Genomic DNA, 12,324 nt, shown 5'->3' on the forward strand with positions numbered 1-12,324 from the left:
CTTAAACCGGGTCAAAGTGATTATTAAAGTATCTTAAAATTTTAACCAAACATTAGATAAATGTTTGATTATTTATCTAACTTTGTTTAATCCACCCAACCAAATATATCTCGAAAATTTTTAAGATAAATAAAAGGATTGCAAAACCATACAACTACAATCCAATGGAATAACCAGTTTCAATTTTATTATTATTATTATTATTATTATTATTATTATTATATCACAATGAGGTTGTGGTTTTTCTTTAACGTGATATTCATGTCTTTTTCCTTCAAAAAATGTTTTAAGTTTCTACTCCAAAATAAGGATGTTGGCACAAAAAGTTTCATTTTCTATATTAGAACAATCTATTTCACTACTCCAAAATAGGGATGTTTCAATGAGGCCATCGATTTCGATTTTCAATAATGTAAGATTGTTGTAAATAGAATTTGTGTTAGGAATATGTACAACAGACTTAGAAAAGGTGACCTTGTTCAAATTTGGGAGAAAATGAGGTAATAAGAGTGTTTTAAAAAACGATAAGTGAACAATTACTTACGGCGTAACACCTAGACACCTAGACGTTTTTCTTTTTAAAGTATGGTCAGCAGCTTAATTTCATGTGATGGAGATATGGATTGTTTTGTGAAAGATTGATATATTATTACTCATACTGTATCCACGTGGAACATTGGCAGACATGTGTGAGACATCATATATGTATTGATAATTTGAAATGGTTTTCAAATCTTACAAAATTCTAGCTTTTATCCTCTTGGATGATCGTTTCTCCGGTTGGCTAAATACTGAAGAAAATTCTTTATTCAAAAACACTATATTAGCTCTTCATTCGAGGAGGATAGGAGAGAACATGTCGATTTCATCAAACATCAACTATTCCTAGTTCGGGGTCCTCATTGCTCTTCTTGTTGTGCTTTCGGGCATACATTTGGTTCTGGCTGGAGGACGTGAATGCTAGGAGCGTGAGCGGCTGACTGGCGACATCCAAGATAGAATACACAAATTTAACGGAAAGGACAAGTGAAGATCGAGAGAAGAAATAAAAAATAATATTTTTTACGTAAGTGAGATATATCTCACATAGTTAATGAATTTTTTTTGTAAAAATCATTTTTTGACAATTGCAAATTCTTGCTTCAAGATTGTCTTTGTTACCAAGTCGTTAATTTACGAAATATCCATCATAGTGAGAAATAGAAAGGGCCGGGTTAAAATCGTACTTTCACCAAACCAAATCAAACAAATACCGTAGTGCCTCTCAGCGTGACAAAACACAAGAGGGCAAAAAAGAAATTGGAAAAAAAATGGTACAGGAAACACAGAAAATGGTCACCAAGGAGGAACCAGAGAATTCATCAACAAACAACGTAGGAGGGGAGGAATATGAGGCTGAAGAAGGGGAAATCGTTGCCGGAAATTCGGACGACGCGGAGGCCTTGAAGGCCATGGCGCCGCCGCCTCCGATGCATCCATTAGAACACGCATGGACCTTTTGGTACGATAACCCTTCTGCTAAGCAGAAACAGGCTGCTTGGGGAAGCTCGATGCGACCCATTTACACCTTCTCCACTGTTGAAGACTTCTGGAGGTACTTTCTTTTTTTGGATCTAATTGTATTGAAACAGTACCTTGTTTTTCAGCTATTCGTTGATTTACTTTTGATTTGTATTTGTGGCTGTTTTCTTTTGTGCGTTTATATGTTTATTAGATTTGTGTACTTTGACCTTCGAATTTACCTAATTGTCTACGAGGCATATCAAGTGAGTTAGGATTCAGAAGATGCGAAGCTTATTGTGTCTCTGTGGGTATCTATGGATTTATTTTTAAGCTCTATTGGGTGTGAAAGGAAAAATGGATCTCTCTTTACCATGCACCAAAAATAAAAGAAACAAATTTAGGGTGTAAAAGATGCTGTAGTTTGTTTTCGAATTCATCAACTGACGCTGTGACGCATCAAAAATCTAATTTTGTAATTCCTGATTCATATGCACATGAAGAGAATAGCTATTAAGTGTTACCCATGGTTGATAGTGAACCCTATAACTTGTAAAGAAGATGTGTGGGAAAATGAGTTTCCTGCCCCATAGCTTGGGATGTAGCCATCTTGGATTTTAACGCTCAGATACTAAATCTTCTGGAAACGGTACCTCTGTGTGTGTGTCCTTATGAGTTTTCTCCCTTTGGGTTGTAGGGATCGTTAAGGGGACATCTGTACTCTATTTCCTGGAGTTTTAGGGTCAGTTTTGCTACAAAAATTGGGAACTGCTGCAGTGACTAGCTTTGCTGTGGCATCGCCTCTGTGTCTGCGTTCTTTTTTTATTTATTTATTTTTAATACGGCACTGACTGTTGTTTCTATTTAATTGCCAGAAAAATGGTATTGTTTTCTATGCTTCTGCTGTGGCAAAGTTTTATTTATTTTATTTCTTCTCTAATTTTATGCTAATGAGTTGTGGCTTTCTTACCAAAGACTGATGCGGATTTTGAATTCCAAGTTGTCGAACTTCTGTTTTCATTGCATGTTCTGTCACGTGTATACGGCATTAATTTACTTTGTTTGGCTTGCAGCGTTTACAACAATATACATCATCCTAGTAAGTTGGTGGTTGGAGCGGACTTTTATTGTTTCAAAAATAAAATTGAGCCAAAATGGGAGGATCCAGTTTGTGCCAACGGGGGAAAGTGGACTGCGAACTTTTCCAGGAGTAAATCTGACACGCCTTGGCTCTATACAGTAAGTTCTAGTCTCTTTTGATTTATGGTATTTGTTTCTTTAACTCATATGCAATATTTTGTTTTCTCTCTTTTTTCAAATTGTTTTGAATATGTCTGTCTAGTTGCTAGCAATGATTGGTGAGCAATTTGATTATGGAGATGAGATATGTGGAGCAGTTGTCAATGTTCGAATTAGGCAGGAGAAAATTTCTGTGTGGACAAAGAATGCTGCAAATGAAGCTGCTCAGGTTTGTTCGAGCATATGGAGTTTTCCATTATATCTTATCCGAGATATTATCGCCTTTCTTGTTCCTAAACTAATTTAGTGGAACCATCGCACAGAAGCCACATAAAAAGTATTTGACTGTAATATTCTAAATTTTCAAAAATGCGATCTTCCTAGTGAGTAAGGCATTTTGTTGAATCTTTGACTCTTTATGATCATTAACTTCCATATGATTCCTCGTGATATTAGTATTTGGGGGCTACAAATGAAATCCTTGTTAGAATGTATAAAGCTGCCAGATTTTGAGTTACAAAGTATATACAGAAACTTGAAAGCTGAAACGAAATAGATCTCTCTCTGCATGTTTTTCCATACTTTAGTGTGATGGATATAGGTGGAACATTATAATTTTCATTGTCTATGCATTTCTTGTACGCTGTAATCCACTGCGTGTTTCTGAAATTTTCCAGCTGAGCATAGGAAAACAATGGAAGGAGTTTCTGGATTATAACGATTCAATCGGTTTCATATTCCATGTAAGTTTTCCTAACTTTCATAGGCCAGGACTTGTTCGGTAATTTTTTTTTATCTTATTATGTTTTCCTCTGGATCGATAAGCAACTAGTTTTTTCAATGCAGGAGGAGGCAAAGAGGCTTGACCGAGCTGCCAAGAATCGTTATACTGTGTAGCTGTTACCTGCCGTACAAGCATCAAGAAGATGAAAAAGGTTGGTTAGATTTAGCGCTTAACGTGACCAGGGTCAGACCTTTTGTCCCTTCTGTCTTTAAATAGATAATATTTTGTCTTTGAATAGATAATATTTTGCGTAAGGATTTGGTATTATTGCTTATTTGTTGACCTAAGAGGATGTTCTTATTGAATAAGTCTTAGCTTCCCTTCTTTCTCAAGCATTGTATCATGTCAAACAAAAAGTGTTCATGAGAAGTCACAAATGCCCCAACAATCTGTAGTTTTAAGTCAAACTAAACATCAAAGTACCTGCTCACATAATTTTGAGAAACTTGAGGGGTGGAGTGTGGAAAAGTTTTGAACTCTTACAAGTTTAAAAACTGCCGTGAAGATCAGTTCTTGATGATATATGGGAAGCTATATCTCAAATATCTTAAGATGAAACATTAGTCTGATAGCCTAAATTGCTGGAGCAAATGAAACAGTGTGAATGAGATTGGAACTTACCAATTGAAGCTGCTTGAGCAGAAGCAGTTGCAATGCTGCAACTCCATTTCTGCTACCACGTGAAAATTTGGTTGCAGGTGTAACAGTTGATTGATTGTGAGTTGCTTCATATATAATTTCTACGCCTAAAAGGCAATGTATTTAGATCCTGGAGAAGGCCAAATCGCGTAATAATTGGTCTGCCACACCAAGGCGGAGCCAGAGGTGTAAGGAAAGGGTGTGCGAAACTAAAATTTGAACATTTTTAATACAAGAGGTGGCGAATTCCTTTTTTCCTTTTTTCCTTTTTTTTAAGGAAGAATACACAAATTCAATAAAAAAAAACTACTTTAAAAGGGAGGGGGCGGTACCCCACTCTTCCACTACCATTTTCCTGGTGAGGAACACATTCTCCGTGATCTTTGCAGAGTCAATCTGTAAGGCGCACCGAGTTTCGAAGCTCATCACTTGGCAGTGTTAACGTTACTACAAATCAATGTGTGTGCGCATGCACGATGTGTCCGCCAAAACAAATAAGAGAAGCTTGGCTAGTTGTGGAAGAACATGGGATATCACATGCATGATTGACGACAAAATCCATATGACACCGCTTACGGTTTCAGGTTTTGCGTCCAAAAACATCCCGTACATCAACTGTCTCGCGCAATGCATTTTGATACCTTGATCCATATTGCCCCCTTTTTCCAATCGATACGTTCCTTGATATGGGTGGCTTATCCTTGATACACTCAGCAGGCGTCAGAAAGTTTGACTTGCCTTAGATGAGAGCCAGAGGTAAAAAAAAAAAGAAAAAGAAAAATTCTGATGTTGATGCATTGAGTGCCACCAATAATATGCTAAATTCTTTTGAAATAGAAAGCATTATGTGCATCTGAACTAGGACCTTGTCGTCATCAATGCAAAACTACACATCTCATGAATCTCGTCCGAGTCGGCGTTGGAAATCAGCATGAGATGCTGCTCAGCTACAAATAACATTATCACTATTGAAAACACTCAGATCTTTCTAAATTCTACTTCACTCGTTAAATTCTTCTTCGCCGAGAAAGTTTTCATTCTTAAAATTCAACAATTTGAAATTTATTTGTTCATACATGAATTGAAATCAACCGATCAAAATTTGTTACTGTAGATTGAACTCTGTAACTTCAAATCATCAATCAAAGTACAATCTTAAAGCTTTTACACGGCATCATGATTTTCGAGCAAAGGCCTTCTAGACGCTTCCACTGAACTTCTGCTGTAATATAGAAGTATAACACTAGCTGTATAGCCCCCAAGAACTGCTCCTGCCCCATTAGGAACCTGATTTTTACAGAGCAGACAACAGACAACAGACAAACATAAATACATGTGATTCTCAATAAAGGTAATTGCTTGTAGCATTCAAGAGAGGGTAGAAGAAATGGAAAGGTGGGACATTAACTCCTGATTCACGGGGAAAAGGGGAGAAATTTGTAGTTTTGGAAAAACCATAAACTATTTTAAAAACTCCTATTTGTCATTTTACTCTTTTTGTCAAAATTTTAAACTTTTAAAAAACTCTATTGAAGTTAATGTTTCCTATTACCAAACATTAAATGTGAAATTACAAAATAATAATTGTAGAACAATAAATTATCTAGCACTCGTTGTGTGCAAGGGCACTGGTGCTGCCCGAGTGTGAGGGTTGGGATGCGAAGGGGCTGTATGTGAGGTGAAGAGGCTCGGGCTCGGGCTTTCCGTGAGTGAGTGCAGGTGCAGGTGCTGCACTCGTTACTCGTTAGTGTGTGTAATGGCTCAAGCATGACCTCTATCTTGGTTGCGACTACGACTCGTGAATTAAACCCACGTCCAGGTGCTAAAGTTGTACAAGTTTTTTTGAAAATTAGATGCATCGGGTAGCACGTGCGTGGAATATTGGAAGGAATATATATTAAAGTTTTTTTGAAGTGCCCTTGCGTGAGTCCTTGAAGACAATTTGTTTTGTTTACGAAAATTGTTTTCTTGCAATCAGTTTGGTCTTGTAATCCTAAATTTTTCTAGATAACATTCGATTTAGCCCAAATGAAATGTAATAAAATGTCTTAAATTGAGTTTTCTGTTCAGTGTTTTTGACGGTTTGTCATTTACATTATCGAGCTGTGAGATATCATCAAAAAAGTAAAACTCGCCAAATTTTTAGTTTGGCTAAATTCGAGTTCCAGCTTTCAACGTAACTCGAGCTAGCAACTACACACTTGAATAAATATATTAAAAATACAATAACAAGTTTTGTTTTCATCAAAATCAAGTTTGCTAGTGTTTCTCAACCCAACACCATGTCAGTATTTCTCGGTTTCATTTTAGAATTTTTCGGTATTATGTCAACACTTCGACGAAATATGATTTCAAAGTAAAAAATTTAGTGTATCAAAAGATTCAAAACCAACTTTGAAAACTTAATGTATCAAAATCGAAAATAAGACAAGTTAGCAAATAAAAAAGTTGTTTTCCTTTTTTTATTATAAAAAAGCACCTTATGCCAATTTCTTCTGAAACCAAAAAACAAACAAAAAAAAATTAAAAGAATGGCCCTTCCACTGCCTTGCTTGGATTGGAGGATTAACAAAGCAAAATCTTTTATTTTCTTTTTTTTAATACTTGAAAAAATTCTTAAAAATGAAAATAAAGACCAAGTTACTTGTCTAAAACAGAACTTAAAAAACAAATTAGGACTAAAAATAGAAAATGGACAAATTACAGAATTAAAATTGTAATGTTCTCAATTAAATAATTGTATTGAACTACTAATAAATTTATCAAGACCAGGCAATTAAATTCAACGTGGCCTAATCTTTCTTCATTCATTCATTGTACTAGGTTGAATCGATATTCTGGGTCCATTTAACTTCATTGGTGTGCCGGAATTATTTACTCAGCTGGTGTCCACTCTTTTACATAGACGACATCATTCCGCCGTCGTAAAGGGGGTCATTTTTTTCCCCAAAGGCGTAAATTATGCATCAAGAGCAGCTGGAATCCTTGGCATGGTCGTAATAAAGTCGTGTTTGCAAATGCTTTAAAAAAATTATTTGACAATTTTGGTCTTGATGTGTTACTTACTATACACGTCAACAACATATCAATGTCGTATATGTGTCACATTAGCGTCACGTCCGGAAAAATGATTAAAATTGTTTCATAAAAAATATAGCAGACTAAAACTGAAATTTGACAATATAGAGTACCAAAATCGCAAACAAACATAGAAGAACATGAAGATTACAAATTTCCAATTCTTTTATTTGGTAGCTATCCCTTTCTCTAGCTTAACTTAACTAACTTCTCCAAGACTTTATATTTATTAACATACGAACAATAGGCTCTCTTTCTCTAGCATGCTTCCTGCTCTAAGGAGATCTACAAGTGTTCTTCACTATATATAGAATCCGTTGCTTTCGAGTTATCCATGCATGCTTCAAATGACTTCAGCTGGTGTTAGAAAAAATTGGAGTCTCACAATGTTTTTATTGTTTATATTTTTTATCAAGTCATTGTTCCTAATCGAGGGGAAATCCTCAAGTTCCTTGCTTGTTTTTCTTTGGAGACTCGCTGTTTGATAATGGCAACAACAATAACCTAGTCACACTAGCGAAGGTGGATTATCTTCCTTATGGCATTGATTATCCGGAGGGCCCAACCGGTAGATTCTGTAATGGACGAAATATGCCGGATTTTATTGGTAAATAATTGTCGCCTTTTGGTTTTCGAATTGATTCGCATATGCCTGAGTTTCATTACAAACCGCGGTCGCGTTTTCTTGTAGTGTAAATATTAGTTATTTAAACCAGCTTGTTGTTTATATCAAAATATTGTATATGTCTGGATCAAATCGGCCGACGTCCAATTCTTGGTTAATATTAATGCAGCTGAATACTTAGATTTTGAAGAATCTGTGCCACCTTTTGCAAATGCGACAGAGGCAGACTATCTCACTGGTGTAAATTATGCGTCGGGAGGAGGAGGGATCCTGGACTACACCAACTATTTCTTGGTAACTAAAAGATAACCCAAAAACAATGTACACAATAGTTGCATGCGCGCATTAATTGTCGGCCAGGAAATTCCAAAGATATACCATGCAGTAAAACATGGATATTTTGAGTACTTAATTTGGCTAGATGATTCTGCTTAAATTCCATTTCAAATTCAATGATCAATATGCATCCATGATCCAACTTAACATTGATTAATTACATGAGCGATTACTTAATTAATTGGAGCACCACATTTTTTAAAAATTTACTTTGTCCATATAATTAATTTCTTGCAGGGTCAGCGATACAACTTGAAGACGCAGATTGAGCATCACGCGTACACAGTCTCACAAGTCGAGCGTATACTTGGGAATGCACATAAGTCGAAAGAGCTTCTAAATAAGTGCATATACATAAGTAACATCGGCAACAACGATTTCCTCAACTACTTCTTAGAGCCGATACTTAGCCCAGCTACAAAATTATATACCATAGATCAGTATGCAGAAGTTTTGGTTCAAGCATACTCCAAACAACTTAAGGTAATTGGTACAGGTTCATGATGTAGTGAGAATATTTACACTGCTTATTTCTCCTGCAAATTCACACTTCTTCTTAAATATCAACATAAATCACATTGGATTTATAACCCTACAATGATTATATATTTTACAAAACACTCCCACAAATTTCCACAAGTAGTACAAATTAGTACTATTTGACGTGTCGTCGGACACATCATGTACATACAAATATTTTCTTGGATCCAGATATTGTACAGCTATGGAGCACGGAAAATAGCTGTTTTCGGAACCGCCCCACTAGGCTGCATTCCTCAAATATTACACAAATATCAGACGGACGGAAAACCATGTGTGGAATGGATCAACAAAGATACACAGCTATTCAATACAAGACTGCTGTCTCTCGTTGACCAGCTCAACACCAATATGCCAGACGCACAGTTTATCTTCATAGACTATACAGCCATTTCATATACAGAGATTATAAAATTCGGTATGTTGATAAAATTAACAATGCTGCATTTATTTTTAATTAGTTAGAAATTAAGCACGTACAGTTGTTTCAAGGTAAATAGTTTTACATAAAAAATGGAGTATAAAATTTCTGTACATTTCTGACATGATGAGTTTCACTTACAGCTCTTTCAGGTTTTAAAGTTGTTAATATTGCATGTTGTGTTTCAAAGAGTACAACCGGCCTATGTTATCGTGATTCGACTCCCTGTCCTGACAGAACAAAATTTTCCTTCTGGGATAATTATCATCCTACGGAGATTTTGAACATGGTCACGGCTAAGAGAATGTACAATGCATCATCGCCACTTGATACCTATCCAATGGATCTGCAACAACTCGCTCTGAAGTAACACTTGATTTACTCATTTGAATAAGATGATGCAATCCTTTAATTTCCATCAAGGAGATTTAACAATAGCATAATTATTCCGTCTCTTTGTCATTCTTTTCATATTCATCTCGTGAACGTTTTCTTTCACTTTGTATTTCTTTTTCAACGATATCTATTTATCCTAAAAGTTAATTCACAATAAAAACATTGATTACAAAATAACAAAACAACTATCCACATTGGACGAAATATGCAACATTATTATTTGAATCGGATAATTTCTGTGATAATTTGATTATGCATTAGAGACTGAACAAAGATGATAAATGTCTGTGACATGCATGGAGCGACTTGGTCACATGCAGATGGGGATCCTTTTGTTTCTTGCATACTACACTGCATCTTGCACATAGATTTTAGCATCAAGTTGCATGCACAAAGGCAATCCTAACCTCCCACTAAATCCAATTTGTGCAATTCGAAATCAAACACTGTTTTTCAATACAGAATCACGAATCCAACCGTTGACTGTGGAAGTAGAACATGACAGATTAGAAAAGATCAAGTCGAGTGTCGAGCCAAGTTCAACACACAAGTTTTGTTTTTGCCATGTCATTGCTATGAGTTTATGAGTTGGTTACTGTGTTACAATACCAGATTTTACTTTTTCTACATTTTTAGGTAGCGTTAATAAAACAAAGAACCTGGATACCAAGTCACAAATAACAAAATAACGTATGGAGGATACCATACAAATATTCTTTGACATGCGCTGGGAGGAAACGACACATATTGGGGGATCGAAAACATATTTACATTACACATGATCATAATGTTAGAGATATTCATCGAATTTCACGAAATATGAGACAAAATCAATCTTTGTACTATATAACAATCCACCTACTAGCTACTACAAGCAAAAAACTTCCCGAAGAGACAAGGATAGAAACTAGTAATGGTCATAGATTTCCTGTCATTTTCGAAATATTTTATGCATTAAGAAAAAAAAAATTGTATCACAATTTCTAATAACCAAAAACACAATCTAAAACATGAAATTATTGCCAAATGAACTCTCATAATCATTATCCATATCAGATAATTATTCTTATTTTAAACTGTTACAATTGACTTGGCCGATCTTGTATGGCTGGCATTCAACATGGAAGAGATCTTTAGCACATATGTAATATCCCTAAGAAGAACTGTTGAACAAAAATATAACTTCGACACACCGAGATTGCTCCATGCGTTTTACCAACACTCGTTCCCAAAACCCCACAAATAGTTGTCTCATCATGTATAGAGTAATAACACTTGATCACAAACCTGAGCAACGTGGTGGTTCTATTTACAGCCTACGTGAGTTTGAGTCCTTGGTAGAGCATCCTCCTTTTCCACATTGGGCTGGGAAGGAGATGGAATGACCAAGCAGCAAGTTTTGTCTGCTTGAAAACTTTAAATAGACTGCCCTTGTTCTACAACCTGCTTATTTACTTCCAAATTCTCGTTCAGAAATTCTTTCACGGTCATGACCATCATTTTTCCCATCTCCTCAAACTACTCTTTAATTATTTCATCTAACTGATTTATCACGTTCTAGACTCATCCTTCAACATTTTCTTCATCATCCTATTGCCTTGACCTGTAATCCTCCAACATGTGGAGCTCCAGTATCATTCCTTTCTACATTAAAGCTGACAATGCCGAAACGGCACCTATTGAAAAGGAGAAAAAATCCGACTTCTCTCTAAACTATGTGAATCCTGGCTTGGTTGTTGGTTCCAACCGCCCCAGATTCCAACAGCTAATGAAATGAAAATATTTAAGCAAAGGAAACGACATGAAACTTGATTATTCTATTTCGAACTATAATAAACATATTTACAAACTGAAAATGTGAGCAAAACAAAGTTTAAGGATCGCTAAAACTTAGAAAAACTAATAGAACAAGCTATTGTACAAGAAAACATGAAATTAAAGCGTACATCTTGATGAAATTTGAGTAAAATAAAGGACATTTCTCTCTCCCCTCCTTGTATTTGTTCAAATTCCTTGGTCATGGGTCGGTTATCAACAAATGGGCTAAAATCGTCTGTTTCAATTTTTATGGGTTGAGCTTGTATTCATTTAAATTTCATCTCCAACATATATTTTTGTATATGTTCAAATTATTATTTGAACATAAAAAAAATATATTTTCATGGTATGAGTCCTGTGAGGAGATCTGTCCCACAAAACTTCCTTACAGGTAATTGCTTCTTATTACTATTAACAATAACAAGAATTAAATAATTAATTTTTATTGTTTATTATTATTCTTACAATTCAAATTATCAATAAAACAAATTAAAAATATGAATTAGGCAATCGGGGAGCTGATTTAAAATATTTATAGAAAAATCCCCATTTAGGAAGACGAAGCAACAAAATTATATACACTGTACTCATTATGAATATTAGGTTGATCCCATAATTTAAGTCCATTGGTGTCCATTTAGCCCAATGGGTGTGCCGCAATTATTAATTTATTCAGCCGATATACTAGTATTATTGGTGTGTTCATTGTTATATTAGGTTAATTAAATCAATAAATATTAATTATTTAATGATAAACCAATTCCTCCTTTAATTAGCTACTGCCAGGGGCTACTAAATTTATAAAGCTGTAAAAGAATCCCGCAGCTGGAATCCTTAATTGGCACCAGAAAATTATTGATTAGGAGTTTGGAATTTGTAGCTGTCCCTTCTCTAGCTTTAACTATTAAAACTTTTATTTGACAAGTATTTACTAAAGAAAGAATGCAT

The 12,324-nt window shown here is 35.2% G+C and overlaps 2 protein-coding genes across 2 annotated transcripts; both read left to right on the forward strand.

Annotated features, from left to right (window-relative positions):
• Window positions 1–1,255: 1,255 nt before the first annotated feature.
• LOC140836735 (eukaryotic translation initiation factor 4E-2-like) lies at window positions 1,256–3,842 on the forward strand. Its single transcript, XM_073202476.1, has 5 exons — window positions 1,256–1,594; window positions 2,574–2,739; window positions 2,843–2,968; window positions 3,417–3,482; window positions 3,586–3,842. Exons 1-5 carry the CDS (start codon window positions 1,311–1,313, stop codon window positions 3,634–3,636), a joined length of 693 nt encoding a protein of 230 aa, XP_073058577.1. The 5' UTR covers window positions 1,256–1,310; the 3' UTR covers window positions 3,637–3,842.
• Window positions 3,843–7,584: 3,742 nt separating this feature from the next.
• Window positions 7,585–9,563, forward strand: LOC140836010 (GDSL esterase/lipase At1g29670-like). The gene is made up of 5 exons (XM_073201422.1): window positions 7,585–7,847; window positions 8,035–8,159; window positions 8,439–8,684; window positions 8,913–9,159; window positions 9,306–9,563. Exons 1-5 carry the CDS (start codon window positions 7,832–7,834, stop codon window positions 9,530–9,532), a joined length of 861 nt encoding a protein of 286 aa, XP_073057523.1. The 5' UTR covers window positions 7,585–7,831; the 3' UTR covers window positions 9,533–9,563.
• Window positions 9,564–12,324: the final 2,761 nt, after the last annotated feature.

The sequence above is a fragment of the Primulina eburnea genome, chromosome 7, assembly GCF_022965805.1.
Source record: "Primulina eburnea isolate SZY01 chromosome 7, ASM2296580v1, whole genome shotgun sequence".
NCBI lineage: Eukaryota > Viridiplantae > Streptophyta > Magnoliopsida > Lamiales > Gesneriaceae > Primulina > Primulina eburnea.

Bases quoted from the DNA above. Each gene is read 5' to 3' on its own strand.
- LOC140836735 (XM_073202476.1), top strand. From the start codon at position 1,311: ATGGTACAGGAAACACAGAAAATGGTCACCAAGGAGGAACCAGAGAAT. The intron at 2,969-3,416 runs GTTTGTTCGAGC...GAAATTTTCCAG, and splicing joins CTGCAAATGAAGCTGCTCAG to CTGAGCATAGGAAAACAATG. The intron at 3,483-3,585 runs GTAAGTTTTCCT...TTTTCAATGCAG, and splicing joins CAATCGGTTTCATATTCCAT to GAGGAGGCAAAGAGGCTTGA.
- LOC140836010 (XM_073201422.1), top strand. The intron at 8,160-8,438 runs GTAACTAAAAGA...AATTTCTTGCAG, and splicing joins ACTACACCAACTATTTCTTG to GGTCAGCGATACAACTTGAA. The intron at 8,685-8,912 runs GTAATTGGTACA...TCTTGGATCCAG, and splicing joins CATACTCCAAACAACTTAAG to ATATTGTACAGCTATGGAGC.